Here is a 21,331-nt window from a genome sequence, read left to right on the forward strand (position 1 = left end):
AGGAAGTGGAGATATTAGTCAACGTAATTGAGTAGAGATGGCAGGAGCTAGATACCAGCAACAGAGGTCGCATAAAAGTGCCACCAAAAGAAATGAAGAAACGGTAGAACCAAGTTGCAGAAGATTACTGCGCAGTGGTGCATACCATGAGATCTGGAAGCCAGCGTAAAAAGAAATGGCACCTTGGTCAAGTAGTTAGTGTAAGTAATATTTCCCATTTTTAATTTAATCGTAATTGTAACCTGGCTATCTGTATGTCCCACCTTGCAGACTGACACACTCTGTAAAAAGTTATATTTTACTCTTTGCAGAAGAAATTTGCCCACAACAAAAGGGAGGCAACTCGGACAGGAGGAGGCACGCCCAATCTGCATCCACTGATACTCTTGGAACAAAGGGTAGCTGCTATGATGAGTCGTACATGGAGAAAAGCAATCAGTACAGCACAAGCTGGGCCCGCACGCGAGGAAGAGGGTAAGTCCTGAAAATGCATCGTGGCCCTTTAAATCAACCTGCTACCTAACCTGCTATGTGTGAGAGTACTCATGCCACCCATCCGGCCCCCTCCCTTGCTGTTAAACATTTGACTATTCTGATGTATTTTGCAGAACATGATGATGATGATGATGATGATGATGATGATGTTGATGCTGCTGCTGCCGCTGCCAACCCTAAGGATCCTGAGGGTACAGAACAAGAACCAAGTACAACCAGATGCGGACGGACCAGACTGGATGATGGCAGCGATGACTGAAATGTCTGCAGGGGAGAGCTTCCAAATTAATGTTTATGAGCCCCCATCAAGGGGCATCAGAGTTTCAACCCCTAGCATAGGTCTTGGTTCCACCTTCCATGGTTTTGATTCCGATGTCTCAGGTCCCAGTGGTGCTGCTGGTATAATGCAGCATTCGACAGACAGTGCACTACCGTCCGAGCCTGCGCCTCCCTCTCGCATAGGTTCTGGTTCCACCTACTATGGTTTTGATTCCGACGTTGCGGGTCCCAGTGCTGCTGCTGATATCATGGAACAGTTTACACCCATTCGTCCAACATCCCAGCCCACAGCTCGCACTCGAGTGCTATCGTCTGGAACAACGAGCTCCCCACCGTCCCAGCCAGAGCCTCTCCCTCTAGTACTGCCGTCTGCAACACAGAGTGACTTACCGTTCCAGCCCGAGCCTCTCCCTCTAGTTCTGCCGTCTGGAACACAGAGCGTCCCATAGTCCCAGCCTGCGCCTCCCTGTGTAGTGGTGCCGCTTGCAATACCGAGCGTCCCACCGTCCGTGCCCGCGCCTCCCAGTGTAGTGTTGCCACGAGGCAGACCCAAGCAGAGGAGAAGGAGACTGGAGACATGCTCTCCTGAGATGCAGCATGCAACAGATGCGGATCAGGTTATGGCATTGGGTATGGAGACCAATGAGCTTACCTGATCACTCATCGGTGGTGTCAGTGCAGTGGGTGAAGAGTTGACGGTCCTGACGGGAGAAATAGCAGTAATGACACGGGAACTTAGGGAGGGAATGTCCGAGGGAGTGCAATCGACGGCACAGGCCTTCAGGGAGGGCATGCAAATGACGGCACAGGCCATCAGGGAGGGCATGCAAGTGTCGGCATAGGCCGTCAGGAAGGGCCTGGTTGAGGTAGCTGCTGCAATAAGGGCACACAGCCCGGCCAATCAAATGACACCCCCCATGAAGAAGTGAACATTCACTGAGATATGGATGAGACATGGTTGCAGCCTTTCTTTGCTGCTTTTGTTCTTGTTCTTGATGTAGCTGTAATAGCGTTTTTCAAATTGAAATTGTTTTGTAAGTTTTGTAACTTTACAACTTATAAGTGATCTTATGGTTTTTAAGTGATCTTATAGTGTAAATGCTCTCACATTTTGTATCTTATTTAATTTTGCACCTAAAAAGTGATCCTGAAGTTTAAGTGTTCTTCAGAGTGTAAGATTTTTCACATTGCGATTGTTTTGTAACTTTTGTAACTTTACAAGTTTATAAGTGATCTTAAAAGTTTAAGTGATCTTCAAGAGTCATATTAAAAAGTATAGTTTGATACAACAAATATTTTATTACAGTGACGTTAACTTTTCAATAAAATATATTTTCATTAAAACTGTTTCATGTTCCATTAACACAACACAACATAGGAACAACTGCAAAGAATAAACATGTCCATGCGCAAAAGTGGTCGCAGAGCCCTCAGGCATCAGTAGTTGAAGCGTTCACGGATGAGCTGCTGGCACAAGGCTTGAGCAATCGTTAAAGGGGCACGATAGACGGCCCTCCTCTGACCTCATGCTCCGGCATCAGGCACTTGCATGCTTTCCTGATCGTCGTCATCATCACATCCTGCTGTTCCGTAATATTATCATCATGCACTGGACCCTCACGTAGGTCTTCTGGTTCCACTACCAGCTCCTGCTGCCTCATGATGGCTAAGTTATGAAGCATGCAGCACACAACAGTGAAGTGACCGACAATCTGAGGAGAGTATAGCAACAGTCCCCCAGAATGGTCCAGGCATCGGAATCGCTGTTTCAATATGCCAATGGTCCTTTCAATGATGCTGCGCATCGCAATGTGCGCCATGTTGTATTGACGGTCAGCTTCTGTCCGTATCACGCGTAGGGGCGTCATGAGCCAGGTGGTCAGGCCATACCCTTTGTCTCCCAGTAGCCAGCTTTGCCCTTCTGGCTGCTGCTCAAACATGTCAGATATAACGCTGTTGCGTAGGATGAACGCATCGTGGGTGCTGCCAGGGTATCGCGCATCGACTGACATGATGCTTGTCGTCACACATGAGCTGCACATTGATAAGAGTGGAAACCTTTCCTATTTCGGAATCCTCCACAGGTGCTCGCAAGGCTATGTGGGTACAATCAATGCAGCCCTGTACCTTTGGGAAGCCGGCAATCCTGAAGAAGCCCACAGCCCCTCTCATGGATTGCTTGTGCGGTCATTGGGAAATTGAAGTCGTCATTCCTTCGCGCATACAGTGCAGCCGTGATCTGGTAAATGCAGGCATGTATTGCACGTTGAGAGATGGCACACACATCTCCAGTTGTAGCCTGAAACGATCCCGAGGCATAGAAAGAAAGTGCAGCTGTTACCTTCCATTCAACAAACAGGGCAGTTGGCGTTCTGCTTCTGGGCTGCAAATCTGCTCTCACCATATCACAGATCTCAGTGATAACTTCACTGCGAAAACGCAGCCTTTTCACACAATCAGCCTCGCTCATGTCCAGATACGAGCGCCTGGCTCGATATTGTCAACGTGGGTAAGATCTCCTGCCCATCAACCTACGGGCTACGACGTTCCTGGTGCGGTGAGCTCTAATCAATTCTCTCCTATGCAGTGAGTTGATGGCGAACCATTGCATAATATGTGGTGTTGACAATGCAGCACCCATTCTGCAATCTTAAGTTTAAAACTGTCTATGTGGCTGCCTCTCCCTGTCCCTGGCCAAATGGCCTCAGTACCTCTCACAGCTCGAAGGCTGCTTGATTGCTGTGTCTTGCCTGCCGTCCAGTCACTGACGATGCCCCTATCTCGTGGCCAAATGGCCTCAACCCCCTTCGAAAGCTGCGTGCGTGTTGATTCTTCGGCTGCCGGCCAGCCACTGACGCCGCCCCTATCGCATGGCCGAATGGTCTCAACCCCCTTCGAAAGCTGCGTGCGTGTTGCTTCCTCGGCTGCCGGCCAGCCACTGATGGAAGGAAGGCTTGCCTGAAGCACCTCAGCTCAAAGGCTGCTTGCTGCCGCTGTTGGGGCTGCCATCAAGACACTGATGCCATCCCTGCCTGTCTCCAACATGAAAGGCCTGCCTGAAGGCTGCTGCTGTTTCACACAGGTAGGAACATGGATTATTTAATCTTTTCTTTGCTTATAAATTTTTATTCAGGTTGGATTTATTTGTATAATATTTGTACAAGTATGACTGCTGAATGATTGTAGAATTTAATGACTTCCCTTCCCCCCCCTCGTTCCCTACGCCTAATTTGTAACTTACGCCTGATTTTCTAAAGTGTAGACAAGGTTTTTTCAAGCATACAAAAATCTTCACTTACTCCATTCTAAGTTAGTTTGGAGTAAGTTTTCATTGCCTAAACTTTGAAAACAGGCGTAAGTGGCCGGACACGCCCCCTTTTGAAAAAAAAATTCTGTTTCAAAGTGAAACTGTTCTAACTGACTAGAACTGGAGCAAACTAAATGCCGAGAATTCAAATTTCTAAGATACTCCATTCTAAACCAGTTGCTCCAAAAAAACAGGAGCAACTCAGGCAGAAACTTGGCCCCAATGGTTCGGCCTTCACGGAAGAGGACACAAATAACGTCCCAGAAATGCTAGGGAACCAAGCATCTAGTGAGCAAGACGAATTAAAGAAAATTATTATTAGTAAGAAAATACTGCTGGAGAAACTAATGGGACTGAAGGCTGATAAATCCCCAAGACCTGATGATCTGCATCCCAGAGTACTAAAAGAGGTAGCAATGGCCATGGGAATAGTAGATTCATTGGTTGTCATCTTTCAAAATTCTACAGATTATGGAACAGTTCCTGCAGATTGGAGGGTGGCAAATGTAACCCCACTATTTAAAAAAGGGAGAGAAAACAGGGAACAGACCGGTTAGCCTAACATCAGTAGTAGGGAAAATGCTAGTCTATTATAGAGGATGTGAGAACGGCACACTTAGATAATATCAATGGGATTAAACAAAGTCAACATGTCTTCACTAATCTTTTTCTTTTCTTCAGAAGGAAGAACTCTATATCCAAAGTCGACACGATGGAAGCCCCATGCAAACTAAAGAAAGAGATTAGCTACTGAACTGTTGACCCATTAAAACTATAAAACTGAAAAATGCTGAGAATGCTAAAGCATCTTTTGTTGTTCTGTGTGTGCACACACACACATATATGCATACAAAAAGAACCCTAGTGCATATTGAATTTATTACATCCACAATTCTGATGTATACTCAAATCTGAATGAATTAGTGGAAGTAATAAAATCATATAAAGCACAAAATATTGATGACTATTAACAGAGCTTCAAGACTAAATTATATGTTATACTTTTCAGTCTATTTTAGAAATAAAAATAATTTTCATTTTATGTACCGACGTGTAGCAGGAGCACTGAGCAAGATGTCTTGAGAGAAAATGTATGGAATAGTGAAGATGGATCAGAAGACCTGTACTTCATACTACACCATTGAAATTTTAAATGGTTAGATTGTGTTGGACTAACTTTTTTTTAAGTTATAGAAGGGAATCCACTTCTTGGATAGTCCATGAATAGTGTGTGCAAATCAAGGTTTAACATATATAAGCATTTTTTGAAAAGAAAAATTGCCAAAAGCTAACACATGCTTCATTGAGCATGGTCATCAGTGGGGTGCTGGGAACTAAAACATCATACCTTATTGCTTCAAGGCTTCTAGAAAGAGGAAGTGGCATGAAAATGATCAGGAGGCCAGAAAGGCAATTTTTAAAAAAGCTATTGCTTTACAAAAAGCATTACACAGTAATTATTTACAAAAGTAAGAAATACTGTCAAGATAAAGATTAAGTGGAATGTTTAGCCAACTGACTTCCTTTCACCCCGTCCTCTCCTGAAAGTAATGACTCATGTTGGACTACAGTTCTATGGGCACGCTTTAGTATCTTGCCCAAGTGTCCATTCCTCATGTATGAGCCCAGATAGTTAGTGTTGGCAGGCTATTCAACTATAGGGGGAAACCACAACCAAGCATATTCTGCCTCTCCTCGCCACCATCTACACAACTAAACTTTCCAATAAGGTAGCAATTAGCAGCAAGAAATGCAGCTGATTTTCCATTCTCTAGCTCGGGCACTGAGGTCCATTGAATTACCTCGACCAACACAGCTGAGATCAGCTAACTCAGCACAGATCAGGATAAAAGCCGGGGCTGTTACACAATACAGAAGTGTTGTAGTTTTCCATTTAAATATACTTTTTAAAATATAAAAACACCAAGAGTAATAAACACTGCTTTAGAGAATGAATAAATGAAGTAAATAAAACATCTCAAGCCAAAGAATAGTTTGAATACTTTCAATTTCAAAAACATACCTACCCGTATGCAATAGTTGTTACATGCCCTTCCCATCTGTCACCTGGAATGCTGAAATTAAAATGTAACTACAGTAAATAAAACAGCAATACAAAAATGAAATTTAAATTCATTATTTTTATTGTAAAACAGCCATTGTAAAGAGGTTTTGTTCAAAGTATTTAAACATTCTCTCAAATGCCACAATGGCTCATCACAACAGGAGCTCTAAGATGATATCCCCACTAACAATGTAGTTGAAATTAGGACCTCTGTCAGGAATCACAGGTGCCCACATCTTGCACCTTGTGGCCGACTAAATGAAGACAAATTGCAAGCATTTTAATTGTGGTAAGTAATTTTGTGATGATCAATATGAAAGCACATACGGACATCAACATTCCGGATACAGTGAGTTTCCAATCTTAACATTATAATCAAGAGATACTGATTGTTAAATGGAACTTACACCATTCCAAATCTGTTGATTATTATGCTGGGTAAAGCTCCATCAACATTGGCACGGAATTTGTGGTCCTGATGCCGGCGAACTGCCAGCGTTCACCATCATTTTGCCTTTGAAACTGCTCACAACTTCAGGATTTAGCACATGCACAGCTTAAGGCAAAAATCCTGAAGTTGCGATGTCATTCACTGCTCCTCCACAGGCTGTGTTGTGGCCCGCCTCACGCAGAACCGGTGTAATCTGTCAAATCATGGGGCCCAAGTTTCAGGACGCGCCTAAAACGGCGCAGCCCGAACCTGGACGCCCGTTTTTCGCGCCAGAAAGTGCGCCTAAAAAAAACTTCCAGATTCTCCGGCTCCCTGCAGGTCTTCTGCAGCGCAGCACGAGCTGTTGGGGGTGGAGCCAGGTCCCTGCGCCGAAAACAGTGCCGGGACCTCTGCACATGTGCGCTACAGTGGGCGTGCATGTGCAGTAGCTCCAGGCGCCCAAAGCACGCAGTCCCTAGCCCTGGTCGAATGGCCTCACTGGGCCTGCGTGAATACGGCTCCTCCCACGCCCAGTTCCTGCTTCCTCCCGACCCGACTCGACTCCCGCTCCCCCCCGGCGACCCGACCTCCGCGACTCTCTCCCCCCCCCCCCCCCCAACCCGGACCTCCACGACTCTCTTCCCCCCCCCCCCCCCCCCCCCGGACCTCCGTGACTCTCTCTCACCCCCACCCCCCAACCTCCGCGACCCCCCCACCTCTCTCTTCCCCCCCCCCCGGACCTCCGCGACCCCCCCCCCAGACCCGACGCCACCTACCTGTAAATCTAGCCCGAGGTCTTGGGCCTGGCCGTTCAACCTCCTCCTCTCCCTCCCCCCCCCTCTCCTTCCTCCCTACATCCTCCCCCCCCTCCTCTCCCTTCTCCCCCCCCCTCCTCTCCCTTCTTCCCCCCCCCACCTCCCTTCTCCCCCCCCCTCCTCTCCCTTCTCCCCCCCCCACCTCCCTTCTCCCCCTCCCCTCGCTGTCAGAAACACAAACACTGACAGACAGAGAGTGAGAGACACACACACAGACAGACAGATAGAGACACTGACAGAGACACACTGGGGGGACCGTCCCAGCACGCTGTTGAAGGACTCCTGGTGCTGCAATCGGTAAGTAGAAAATGTTTTATTTATTGATTTTTTTTAAATTTATTTTTTATAAATTTTTTTTGATTGATTTATTGGTTGATTTATTGATGTATTTATCATTTATTATTGATGATGGCTCTTTATTTGTAAAACTGAAGTGTTTAATGTTTGTAAACTTCCCTTTAAACCCCTCCCCCCCCATTCCCTACGCCTAATTAGTAACCTAAGCCTGATTTTCTAAAGTGTAGACAAGGTTTTTTCGAACGTACAAAAATCTTCACTTACTCCATTCTAAGTTAGTTTGGAGTAAGTTTTCACTGCCGAAACTTTGAAAACAGGCGTAAGTGGCTGGACACGCCCCCTTTTGAAAAAAAAATTCTGTTCCAAAGTGAAACTGTTCTAACTGACTAGAACTGGAGCAAACTAAATGCCGAGAATTTGAATTTCTAAGATATTCCGTTCTACACCAGTTGCTCCAAAAAATCAGGAGCAACTGAGGCCGAAACTTGGGCCCATGGAAACTGACGAAAACTTTGGCTCTTCCAGGGTAATACAGCTGTTAAATACCACATAAAAAAAGAAAGACTTGCATTTATATAGTATCTTTCATAATCACCAGACACCCTAAAGTGTTTTACAGCCAACAAAGTACTTTTTGAAGTGTAGTCACTGTTGTACTGGAAGAAACACAGCAGCCAATTTGCACACAGCAAACAGCAATGTGATAATTATCAGATAATCTGTTTTAGAGATGTTGATTGAAGGATAAATGTTGGCCAGCAGGGATAATTTCCCTGCTCTTCTTCGAAATAGTGTCATGGGATCTCTTACCCAAGTACAGATGGGGCCTCGGTTTAACGTCTCATCCAAAAGATGGAATCTCCGACAGTGGTCCACTGGAGTGTCAGCCTATATTTTTGTACTCAGTGTCTGGAGTGAGATTTAAACACACAACCTTTTGACTCAGAAGCAAGGGTGCTACCAATTGAGCCATCACTGACACCCTTTTGGATTGAGTGTTATTGGGGTTAACAGCACATTGACTGCTGAACAAAGTTTTTGACTTGAAAACGAATTTTAATTTTGTGGAGTGTAAAATTTATCCATTTTAATAAAAATTTAATTTTGTAAGAAATGTTAAAAAATGTTTAAATTTTTTTCAAAAGTTTGTTCATCTTTATTTCAGGTTTGCCTTTCCCCCATGCGAGAGCCCCGACCTGGAGACGTCCCAGCGGATTGGAACACTGCAAATGTAACATCCCTATTTAAGAAAGGAGGGAGACAGAAGGCAGGAAACTATAGGCCAGTTAGCCTAACATTTGTCATTGGGAAAATGCTGGGGTCCATCATTAAGGAAGAAGTAGCCAACCTCTGTCGTCGAGCTACAGTATGTGGACGATGCCTGCATCTGTGCACACACAGAGGCTGAACTCCAGGACATAGTCGACGTATTTACCGAGGCATACGAAAGCATGGGCCTTTCGCTAACCATCAGTAAGACAAAGGTCCTCCACCAGCCTGTCCTTGCCGCACAGCACTGCCCCCCCAGACATCTAGATCCCATGGCGCAGCCCTGGACAATGTGGACCACTTCCCTTGTCTCAGGAGCCTCCTATCAACAAGAGCAGGCACTGACAACGAGATCCAACACTGCCTCCAGTGCGTCGATGCAGTCTTCGGCCGCCTGAGGAAAAGAGCGTTTGAAGACCAGGCCCTCAAAACTGTTAGCAAGCTCATGGTCTACAGGGCCGGAGTAATACCCACCCTCCTGTATGGCTCAGAGACGTGGACCATGTACAGTAGACACCTCAAGTCGCTGGAGAAATACCACCAACGATGTCTCCGCAAGATCCTGCAAATTCCCTGGGAGGACAGACGCACCAACGTTAGCGTCCTCGTCCAGGCCAACTTCCCCAGCATTGACCACACTTGATCAGCTCTGCTGGGCAGGCCACATAGTTCGCATGCCAGACACGAGACTCCCAAAGCAAGCACTCTACTCGGAACTCGTCCACGGCAAACGAGCCAAAGGTGGGCAGCGGAAACCTTACAAGGACACCCTCAAAGCCTCCCTGATAAAGTGTGACATCCCCACTGACACCTGGGAGTCCCTGGCCAAAGACCGCCATAAGTGAAGGAAGTATATCTGCGAGGGCGCTGAGCACCTCGAGTATCGTCGCCGAGAGCATGCAGAAATCAAGCGCAGGCTGCGGAATGAGCTCCCCGCCCACCCTTCCCTTCAACCACTGTCTGTCCCACCTGTCACAGAGACTGTGCTCCTCGTATTGGACTGTACAGCCACCCAACAACTCATGTTAAGAGTGGAAGCAAGTCTTCCTCGACTGCCTATGATGATGATGATGAGTAGCTGGACATTTAGAAAATCATATTGCAGTCAATCAGAGTCCGCATGGTTTTATGAAAGGGAAATCATGTTTGACAAATTTGCTGGAATTCTGAGGATGTAATGAGCAGGGTAGATAAAGGGGAACCAGTAGATGTCGTATATTGGATTTCCAGAAAGGGTTTGATAATGTGCCACGTAAAAGGTTACTGCACAAGATAAGAGTTCATGGGGTTGGGGGAAATATATTAGTGTGGATAGAGGATTGACTAACTAACAGAAAACAGAGAGTTGGGATAAATGGGTCATTTTCAGGTTGGCAAACTGTAACTAATGAGGTGTCACAGGGATCAGTGCTGGGGCCTCGATTATTTACAATTTATATTAATGACTTGGATGAAGGGACCGAGTGTAATGTAGCCAAATTTGCTGATGGTACAAAGATAGGCGGGAAAGCAAGTTGTGAGGAGGATGCAAAGAATCTACAAAGGGATATAGATAGGCTAAGTGAGTGGGCAAAAATTTGGCAGATGAAGTCTAATGTGGGAAAATGTAGTGTAATGGTAGTGAAATGGTAGTAAAAATAAAAAAACAAATTATTTAAAGGGGAGAGATTACAAAATGCTGCAGTAGAGGGATCTGGGGGTCCCTGTGCATGAAACACAAAAGGTTTGCATGCAGGTACAGCAAGTAATTAGGAAGGCAAATTGAATATTGGCCTTTATTGCAAGGGGGATGGAATATAAAGGTAGGGAAGTCCTGCTGCAACTGTACAGGGCGTTGCATACAGTTTTGGTCTCCTTATTTAAAGGAATGATATACTGGCACTGGAGGCAGTTCAGAGAAGGTTCACGAGGTTGATTCCTGAGATGAAGAGGTTACATAAGAACATAAGAAATAGGAACAGGAGTAGGCCATACAGCCCCTCGAGCCCGCTCTGCCATTCAGTAAGATCATGGCTGAACTGATCATGGACTCAGCTCCACTTCTGCTCCCAGTCCCCATAGCCCCTTATCATTTAAGAAACTGTCTATTTCTATCTTAAATTTATTCAATGTTCCAGCTTCCACAGCTCTCTGAGGCAGCGAATTCCACAGATTTACAAACCTCATAGAAGAAATTTCTCCTCATCTCTGTTTTAAATGGGCAGCCCCTTATTCTAAGATCATGCCCTCTAGTTCTAGTCTCCCCCCAGTGGAAACATCCTCTCTGCATCCACCTTGTCAAGCCCCCTCATAATCTTATATGTTTCAATAAGATCACCTCTCATTCTTCTGAATTCCAATGAGCAGAGGCCTAACGTACTTAATCTTTCCTCATAAGTCAATCCCCTCATCCCCGGAATCAACCTAGTGAACCTTCTCTGAACTGCCTCCAAAGCAAGCATATCCTTTCGTAAATATGGAAAGCAAAACTGCACGCAGTATTCCAGATGTGGCCTCACCAATACCTTATATAGCTGTAGCAAGGCTTCCCTGCTTTTATAATCCATCCCCTTTGCAATAAAGGCTAAGATACCATTGGCCTTCCTGATCACTTGCTGTACCTGCATACTATCCTTTTGTGTTTCATGCACAAGTACCCCCAGGTCCTGCTGTACTGCGGCACTTTGCAATCTTTCTCCATTTAAATAATAACTTGCTCTTTGATTTTTTTTCTGCCAAAGTGCATGACCTCACACTTTCCGACATTATACTCCATCTGCCAAATTTTTGCCCACTCAATTAGCCTGTCGATGTCCTTTTGCAGATTTTGTGTGTCCTCCTCACACCATTGCTTTTCCTCCCATCTTTGTATCGTCAGCAAACTTGGCTACGTTACACTCGGTCCCTTCTTCCAAGTCGTTAATATAGATTGTAAATAGTTGGGGTTCCAGCACTGATCCCTGCAGCACCCCACTAGTTACTGGTTGCCAACCAGAGAATTAACCATTTATCCCGACTCTCTGTTCTGTTAGTTAGCCAATCCTCTATCCATGCTAATATATTACCCCTAACCAATACCTTAAATACATTCAATGACCCAGCCGCCACAGCTCTCCAAAGATTCACAACCTTCAGAGAAGAAATTCCTCATTTCCGTTTTAAATGGGCGACTCCTTATTCTGAAACTACGTCTCCTAGTTCTATATTCCCCCACAAGGGGAAACATCTTCGCTGCATCTACCCTGTCAAGTCCCCTCAGAATCTTATAGGTTTCAATATCACCTCTAAACCTTCTAAACTCCAATAAGTATAGGCCCAACCTGCTCAACCTTTCTTCATATTACACACTCAAAGCCTCCCTGATAAAGTGCAACATCCCCACTGACACCTGGGAATCCCTGGCCAAAGACCGCCCTAAGTGGAGAAAGTGCATCCGGGAGGGCGCTGAGCACTCCGAGACTCAACGCCAAGAGCGTGCAGAAATCAAGCGCAGGCAGCGGAAAGAGTGTGCGGCAAACCAGTCCCACCCATCTAGATAGGAATAGTGCAATCAAGCAGACGCAACATGGATTAATGAAGGGGAAATCATGTTTAACTAATTTACTGGAATTCTTTGAGGATATAACGAGCAGGGTGGATAGAGGTGTACCGATGGATGTGGTGTATTTAGATTTCCAAAAGGCATTCGATAAGGTGCCACACAAAAAGGTTACTGCAGAAGATAAAGGTACGCAGAGTCAGCAGAAATGTATTAGCATGGATAGAGAATTGGCTGGCTAACAGAAAGCAGAGAGTCGGGATAAATGGGTCTTTTTCAGGTTGGAAATCGGTGGTTAGTGGTGTGCCACAGGGATCGGTGCTGGGACCACAACTGTTTACAATATAAATAGATGACCTGGAGGAGGGGACAGAGTGTAGTGTAACAAAATTTGCAGATGACACAAAGATTAGTGGGGAAGCGGGTTGTGCAGAGGACAGAGAGAGGCTGCAAAGAGATTTAGATAGGTTAAGCGAATGGGCTAAGGTTTGGCAGATGGAATACAATGTTGGAAAATGTGAGGTCATCCACCTTGGGAAAAAAAAACAGTAAAAGGGAATATTATTTGAATGGGGAGAAATTACAACATACTGCGGTGCAGAGGGACCTGGGGGTCCTTGTGCATGAATCCCAAAAAGTTAGTTTACAGGTACAGCAGGTAATCAGGAAGGCGAATGGAATGTTGGCCTTCATTGCGAGAGGGATGGAGTACAAAAGCAGGGAGGTCCTGTTGCAACTGTACAGGGTATTGGTGAGGCCGCACCTGGAGTACTGCGTGCAGTTTTGGTCACCTTACTTAAGGAAGGATATACTAGCCTTGGAGGGGATACAGAGACGATTCACTAGGCTGATTCTGGAGATGAAGGGGTTACCTTATGATGATAGATTGGGTCTTTACTCGTTGGAGTTCAGAAGGATGAGGGGTGATCTTATAGAAACATTTAAAATAATGAAAGGGATAGACAAGATAGAGGCAGAGAGGTTGTTTCCACTGGTCGGGGAGACTAGAACTAGGGGGCACAGCCTCAAAATACGGGGGAGCCAATTTAAAACCGAGTTGAGAAGGAATTTCTTCTCCCAGAGGGTTGTGAATCTGTGGAATTCTCTGCCCAAGGAAGCAGTTGAGGCTAGCTCATTGAATGTATTCAAATCACAGATAGATAGTTTTTTAACCAATAAGGGAATTAACGGTTATGGGGAGCGGGCGGGTAAGTGGAGCTGAGTCCACGGCCAGATCAGCCATGATCTTTTTAAATGGCGGAGCAGGTTCGAGGGGCTAGATGGCCTACTCCTGTTCCTAATTCTTATGTTCTTATGTTCACCCCTTCTCTCAACAACTATCTGTCCCACCTGTGACAAAGTCTGTGGCTCTCGTATTGGACTGTTCAGCCATCAAAGAACTCACTTCAGAAGTGGAAGCAAGTCTTCCTCGATTCCGAGGGACTGTCTATGATGATGAAACACTGCATATTCGTTCTCAAGGGTCACCCAGTGCAACCTAATGACCAAAGAGATTGGTGGACTGACATCACATCCACACAGGAAATAGCACCACTGCATATTAAAATACATGATCGGCATTTACCAATAAACTTCAATCCAACTTTTTAAAAAGGCAGTGTAACTAAATATTTACCTCTCAAACCATGACTGCATACTGTGCATTAAACTTTCCCCAGGATATATTTGATTGTCTCTCAGGTAGGAAAGGATATTCATCATCTTATTTTCATATTGATCATCACAAACTGACTTGCCACAATCAAAAAATGTTTGTAATGTCACTTCATTTGGTTTTAAGTTTATGCCTTCCATCTCTTTAAACAGCCTCCAAGCAGTTTCTACTTCTTTATGCTGGAGTGCAGAAATAATTACATCTCCATAATTCCTTGGTGATGGGTTAATCATTTTTTTGATTGACTCTAAAAATATCACAGCCTCCCTCCAATGATCTGTCTTGCTAAAACCACTAATGAAGAGGCTGTAAGCTCCAATGTCCAATACTTTGAATCTAGTTTTCATAATGTCATATAAATCAAGCACCTCGCTCAGATGATGCTCTTGGACACACAGTGCCAAGTACTTCAGGAGGAGTTCATACTCAACAGTACCAGTTTCCATTGTCACAAAAACTAAGAGAGATTTAGCCACATCAACATCAGGACGAGTAGACAGTAGTTTTTCCATCATGCTTATTTCAAAACGAGTTTTATTGTACGATTCGGCTTTCAATTTCTTCCATTCATCTATACTTAAAGGCTTTATTGGAATTGCCGTTTTTGCAACTTTTGCTACTTTTGAAGTATCAGCCAATTTGTTGCCTATTTTGCTTTTTGTGAACTCTGCTCTTTTTCTGGCTGCCCCAGCTGTAAATAAAGAAATTGAGGAGCCGGTGTCGCCCCTGCGAACAGCTCTTTCTTGTTGAAGGCTTGGTCTTTTCCTCTTGTCTCCATCATTCTCTTTGTACTCAGTTAACAGTAAAAACTTTGACGAGGTGCAGAGCTGCGGAGCAATGCAACGTGGTAAAAGCCTCCATTCACCTTGGTCTTTAACCACAGGCCCGAGTGCACGTTGCAAGCAGGGGGCAAGGATCCGCAGGGGTTGAGGCAGCATGACAAGCCTTCGCCAGACAAAAAATAAGGCGAAACGGTGTTACTGGGCAATAATTCTCTTCCGGCTACTGATCGTTCGGGGCTAGTCACTGTCGACATTTATCGCACTGACAAAAGTCACTACAACACTTGAAACCGGCACCGGACTAAAAGGCAAAGGTTACGCTTGTCGATCAACCGTCACTGCAAGCTCGCGCGCCCCGCCCCGCCCCCCCTGTGACGACACAGGCCGCCGGCGCCAGTTGGCTGCGGGGTCAAAGGTGCGAGCGACCACGCACTCAACCAATGGTGTGATGGCGGCCGTTGAGGCCCAGACACCGGCCACGGACTGGAAACAGGCGTTAAAGAGTCGGCTGGGTGCCGTGGCTTCTCAGAAACGTAAGTTTACACAAAGGGGAGGTCCCCTTCTGATTGAGAAGCAGTAGATTGTTCTTTAGGTTTTTTTTGGATTGTATATTCGGATATGTAAATAATGAAGCAGGAGGCGAGTTTTACCCAGGAATTCTGCACCTGCCAATATTACTGTCTGATTTGTAATCCACTTAAAAACAAAAAAAAGGGCCTTGGGAAATGTTTGGAATGTCCCCCAGATCGGGGAGCACGTTAATTAATGTTTATGTTTGCCCCAAAAGAGTTGTAATCCACTTTAAAAAAAAAACCTACAAAAATTTTTTTTTAAATCAACAAAAAAAAAAGTGTCTGGAGTGTCCCCCAGATCGGGGGGCACTCGATCTAATGTTTATTTGTACTCTCCCAAAAAATCGACTTAGTTACGGGCAGCTGTGTTATTGAACTGCTACAGTTGCTGCATATTTAAATAGATTAACACGTGATCCAGGGTCAAACTGCTTCTCTTGTCTGGGCTGATAGTGGTATCAGGCATGATCTCAATCCAGCCAGGCCATACAATGACTAACAAATACCACTCCTCTTCCCTTTCCCCCCCAAATATCAATAGCCTAACCAAACTAAAAAATGTGCGTAAAGTTAAATTATGATTCGGTTTTCATTATTGATAATGCATGATGTGTCCAGTAATGCTCCATGAAAAGCTTCAAGCGAACCGGTGGACACCGCATGATCCTGTGCCATGGTCTTGGAAGAGTGGCAAGCAATCAGAGCATTCGCTCTCCCTCCCACCAGCCTGCACATCCTGGACCTGTAGATGGAGGTTTTTGCCAGACTCAGAAAAAGACCACCCAGGATGAGAATCAAGCGTTGAAATGTATTTCTGTAAAAAAAAAGGGAATATTTGCAGAGGGCACCACCACTCCACATACAGAGAGTCTGCAGCTCACCACATGGCATGTATCATTTAGAACAAGTCCTACAATGCTATTATGCCATGTGATGAAACCTCCCAAAATACATCCAAGCAGAGTTGGCAACCCTATGTCCAATTCGCATTGACTTGGAAAGAGAGCCTGTATCATGGTTAGGATGTGTCTGTCAAAGTCTCTTACAGGACTTGAATTAAGCATCTGTTGATAAGTAGGTCAGTACATTATGTTGGTGCTCATATACCTGGAACATCAAGGTCGCTAGTATTTTCACAAGCCTTCATGTGTACTTCCTTTCACCAAGAAATCTGTAATTAGCTCTTGAGGAAAAACAAATGTTTGTGAAGCTAATTGCTACCATGTGTTCATATAGCCAGAGTTTGGTACCTATCTTCCTTTGCTGCTGGGTGGTAAGCAATGATGCTGAATCTTCCCAACTCCAATCTTTGGAAACACTGGCTGATGGAATACTGTGTGTGTCCATGCTGTGGGTAGGGTGTTGGCAGTGCACTCAAATGGTGAGTTGTATTACTTACCGTGCCACTTGGGTGGAATTCCCGATACCGACTGTCCACTGAGTGAGAGTTCAAGCCAGTGCTTAACAGCTATCTTGTGACTAAACTCCTTAGGGACAGGAAGTAAATGGGTTCTCTTTGTGATTGAGTTGACTTCAACATATGTCTGCTGATCAGAAATTTGAACCAAGCTGATTCTCTGTAGCAGACTCGGTAATCTAATGCATGAGCCAAGCAATTACCCAACACTGCAGGATGTTGCAGATGATCGACCAGACATTCTGAATCATCGATGGGGTACTACAAGGCATTACCTGTTTGGCTACAGATAACTTTTCAAGCTAATGTTGCAACAGGTAGGCTGGTTCTGAAGCTTACCAGTACTCTGTGCCTGAAGTTGTGTGGTTTTAGCTGGTTAAACTCCAGCAGAAGTCCTAGGCAGACTTGGAGATGCCAATGTGGGTGAAGTACTGAAAGGCTGCCAATGCTGATGTAACTTTACTCTAACAATAGCCTTCAGGAGAGGAAGGAGAAAAACATCAAAAATTGGAATTAAAAAGTACACTGCATTAGTTTTGATAATTTTAGGACTATCCAATCCAGAATTACTAAATTCATCCAGTCCTGTTGAGTGTTTGTATGGTTCAGTGCCTGATAAATTCATGCCTAATAAAGCTACTTCAACCCACCACAGGTTATATTGTATTAAGACAATGGACAGGATTTAGAGTGTTGCTATCAACTAGGTAGTAAGTGTCTGCTATGAGGCTAACAAACTTGCAGCAGTTTCATCTCTGCCTCTTTGAAGGTGCATTGGAACCTGAAGTATGTCAATCCCAGATCTGAGATATAGGCACACATACATTTCATAAACTTGCCAATTATGTAATAAATGCCTCCCTGAAGGGACATTTGACAAGACATGAGGACAAAAGCAAGTTCTTTTTTACACCAAAATATCAAGTATTTTAAGCTTGTGGCAGTATCTTCCACTGCCATTTTTACACAGCTTAAAGGCTGCATGGCTCAGTGGTTCTAAGTAGCTCTGATCTTGTTAATCAAGCAAGTACCTTGATAGAACATTTCATAGAATCTTACAGAACTGAAGGAAACCCATTGTGCCTGTACCAGCTCTTTGACCAGCCAATTAGTCCCACTCTCAAGCTCTTCCTCCATAGTCCTGCAAGTATTTATCCAATTCCCTTTTGAAAGTTATTATTGAATCTGTTTCCACTATCCTTTCAGGCAGCGCATTCCAGATCATAACTCTCTGCGCAAAAACATTTCTCCTCATCTCACCTCTGGGTCTTTTGCAATTACCTTAAATCTGTGTCCTCCGGTTACTGACCCTTCTGCCAGTGGAAACATTCTTATTTACTCTAAACCCTTCATGATTTTGAACACCTTTACTAAATCTCCCCTTAACCTATCTGCTCAAAGGAAAACAATCCCATTTTCTCTCGTCTCCACGCAACTGAAGTCTCTCATCCCTGGTACTATTTCTAGTAAATCTTCTCTGCACCCTCTCCTAGGCCTTGACATCCTTCCTAAAGCGTGGTTCCTAGAATTGAACACAATACTCCATCTGAGGCTTAACCAGTGATTTATAAAGGTTTAGCATAATTTATTTGCTTTTGTACTCTGCCTCTATTTCTAAAGCCAAGGATCCCATATTTTTTTAACAGCCTTATCGACTTGTCCTTCTACCTTCAAAGATTTTTGTAGGCAAACCCCCAGGTACCATTTAGTTTATACTGACACTCCTCATTCTTCCTTCCAAAATGCATCACTTCATACTTCTGTGTTAAATTTCATCTGCCAATTGTCTGCCCATTTCATCAGTCTGTTTATGTCCTCCTGAAGTTTACATTTATTCTCCTCATTGTTTACTACATTTGAGTTTTGTGTAATCTGCAAACTTTGAAATTATGCCCTGTATTCCCAAGTCCAGGTCATTAATATATATCAAAAAGAGTAGTGGTCCTACAGGCAATACCAGTCCCTGGGGGACACAACTGAATTATTCACTCCAGTCTGAAAAACAACCATTCAGCACTATTCTATGCTTTCTTATGTAGTATTTTATCAAATGCTTTTTGAATATTCATATACACAACATCAACCACACTACCCTCATCAACCTTCTATAGGCTATCATTTGGCACATTGAATAACAAGTTGCTGAAAATGTAGTTGGTAGTATTTCAATTTGGAGTGTTCTGCTGACATCCATAACTTTATTGTTCCTTTGTCAATTTTTATCCTGTCTCTTCTTACTGGGGTACCACGTTGCATGGGCAATAGCTGCACCCTGGTACCTTGCCCAATTAATTACTCCTTGTGTGAACCTAGAGAGAACGTTGGAAAACTATTTGACTGTGGGGAGCATCAGTGCTGTTACCTGTTTGTGTTTTTGCTCAGTGCCAAAGACCACTCCTGTAAGTGAGCCCTTGCTCCCTTTAAATACCCTTGTGTATCATACCCCTGGACTGAATCATAGGCGGTCCCTCGAACCAGGATGACTTGCTTCCACAAGAGTTCACAGATGTTTCAATGAAGGACCTGATGTTTCAGTCCTGAACTCCAATTGAGGGGGTGGAAGATGCCTGTGCGTGGATTTTTTTAACGTGTGGTGACCGTTGCACATCAGCCACCACACGGGCTCGACAAAGCTAGGCCTTTATCCAGTGGCAAGGGTTGAACCAAGATGACTGGAGACCTGCTCTGCTGCACGGACCTAGTGCGCGCACACATCGCAGTGTGGGCAGGTCCATGTTGCCCCTGCCCCAAAACCTCATTCGCCGTACCTCCGCCATGATCTCTCGCCGCTCCTCTGCCACAAACATTCGCCGCACCTCCGCCACGATCCCCCACTGTTCCTCTCTCTATAGAGAGGCAATGAATCTCTGCTTGGCACCTCCTCTTGACATTTAGAGATCCGGAGTTTGCAGTGTGAAACTGTAAGCTTATACCTATATTCTATCATTCCACTGGGAAATATATTTGCAACTTGTTTTCTATATTGACAGTACAAGAACACTGCAGATATTTTAAAGAATGGCAAATCACAGAGTAAGTCACAGAAGCATTCGTCCCCTCTTATTTCCTCCTGTGCAGCATTCATCCATAATTTCTTGATTAGCAAAGTAAATGATTCTCTAGGGATCCTTTTGCAACCCTTAAGTTCAAGAGGTTGTAAATGTGGATTTTTAAAATGACATACACTATTTGTGCTTGTAGTAATAGTAACTCGTAAATATTGTGCACAATAATGTAAAAATTTCACAGAAATTACCATTGTAATCACTAATACCGGTATAATATGCATACCTGACAGTGTTCCTGTAGCAAATCTTAGCATGTAGAACCACAGAAATGGGCTCCAAGGAAGTTTGCTAGTATCAATCATATAGGAAGTTGTAGAATAAACAGTCAATTACACTGTAACTTAGATTATGATCTGCGTAACATTTAGTAACAAATAATACAGTAGATTGACAGTAGTATACAAAGCATACATATTCCTCCTTGAATATATCCCTGGTCCACGAGTCTCTGTAACCTCCTCCAGCCTTACAACCCCCCCCCCCCCCCCCCCACGTCTTGAGCATCCCCTATTTTAATCACTCCACCATTGGCTGCCATGCCTTCATCTGCCTAGGCTCTGAGCTCTGGAATTCCCTCCCTTAAACTCTCAGCATCACTACCTCTCCTCCTTTTAAGGCACTGCTTAAAACCTACCTCTTTGACCAAGCTTTTGGTCACCTATCCTCATATCTCCTTATGTAACTCCGTGTCAAATGTTGTGTGAAGTGCTTTGGGATGTTTACATTAAAGGCACAATATAAATGCAAGTTGTTGTTCTATAAAAAATATGAGCAAACATGTACTAATACTCAGAAAAACTAGACTTGAGATGGGGTTCCTCAACAATAACATTATGTAGCGGTTAGTGCCTAATATTCCTCTAAGCCTTCTACTTCTCTCTTGCTGGTAAAGTGGGTGTATACTCCCTGAGATGTACTTCTGTGTCCTTTGAAGTTTGACTAGGAACAGACAAAATTAATATTTGTAACTTTTTTTATAATTTCATCAACCGTGATGGGAGCCACCTCACCTGATGAGTCAACAGATTCAAACTGAATAATTTGGCTCTTTCCTGGATCAAAATGATCTGTTTCTAGCACTGAAGATGGACTGAAAGACTTTCCCTTATCCCTAGAATAATTGTCTTACTAGTCTACTTTTAGAACAAAATCAGCATTTTCTGGACAGATCAACACAAATATTACGGGACATTTGGCCCAATTGATCTATGCCAGTATTTATACTTCACATAAGCCTCTTCCCATCCTGCTCCTGTATCACTCCATTCCCTTCTTACTCAGTTATACATCAAGCCTCCTCTTAAATGTTAATGAAAGCTGGTTCAACCACTCCATGTGGCAGC

General features: G+C 44.3%; 2 protein-coding genes across 5 annotated transcripts in view; one reads left to right on the plus strand and one right to left on the minus strand.

The window, feature by feature from the left end:
• Positions 1 to 15,286, minus strand: part of prorp (protein only RNase P catalytic subunit) — a 129,302-nt gene extending 114,016 nt beyond the window's left edge. For 2 of the 4 annotated variants that reach the window (XM_070879118.1, XM_070879116.1), the window contains exons 1-2: positions 14,111 to 15,286; positions 6,109 to 6,156 (exon numbers count right to left, since the gene is read on the minus strand). In XM_070879118.1, the coding sequence (XP_070735219.1) occupies positions 6,109 to 6,156; positions 14,111 to 15,087 (1,025 nt within the window). In that variant the 5' untranslated portion in view covers positions 15,088 to 15,286. The remainder of the gene's footprint in view (positions 1 to 6,108; positions 6,157 to 14,110) is intronic. The other 2 variants (XM_070879119.1, XM_070879117.1) reach the window with 2 other exon arrangements.
• A 59-nt stretch (positions 15,287 to 15,345) lies between these two features.
• Positions 15,346 to 21,331, plus strand: part of ppp2r3c (protein phosphatase 2, regulatory subunit B'', gamma) — a 31,978-nt gene continuing 25,992 nt past the window's right edge. Inside the window, exon 1 of the mRNA XM_070879120.1 lies at positions 15,346 to 15,464. Coding sequence (XP_070735221.1) covers positions 15,380 to 15,464 — 85 coding nt within the window. The 5' untranslated portion in view covers positions 15,346 to 15,379. The remainder of the gene's footprint in view (positions 15,465 to 21,331) is intronic.

The sequence above is a fragment of the Pristiophorus japonicus genome, chromosome 4 (assembly GCF_044704955.1).
Source record: "Pristiophorus japonicus isolate sPriJap1 chromosome 4, sPriJap1.hap1, whole genome shotgun sequence".
NCBI classification, from domain to species: Eukaryota; Metazoa; Chordata; class Chondrichthyes; family Pristiophoridae; genus Pristiophorus; species Pristiophorus japonicus.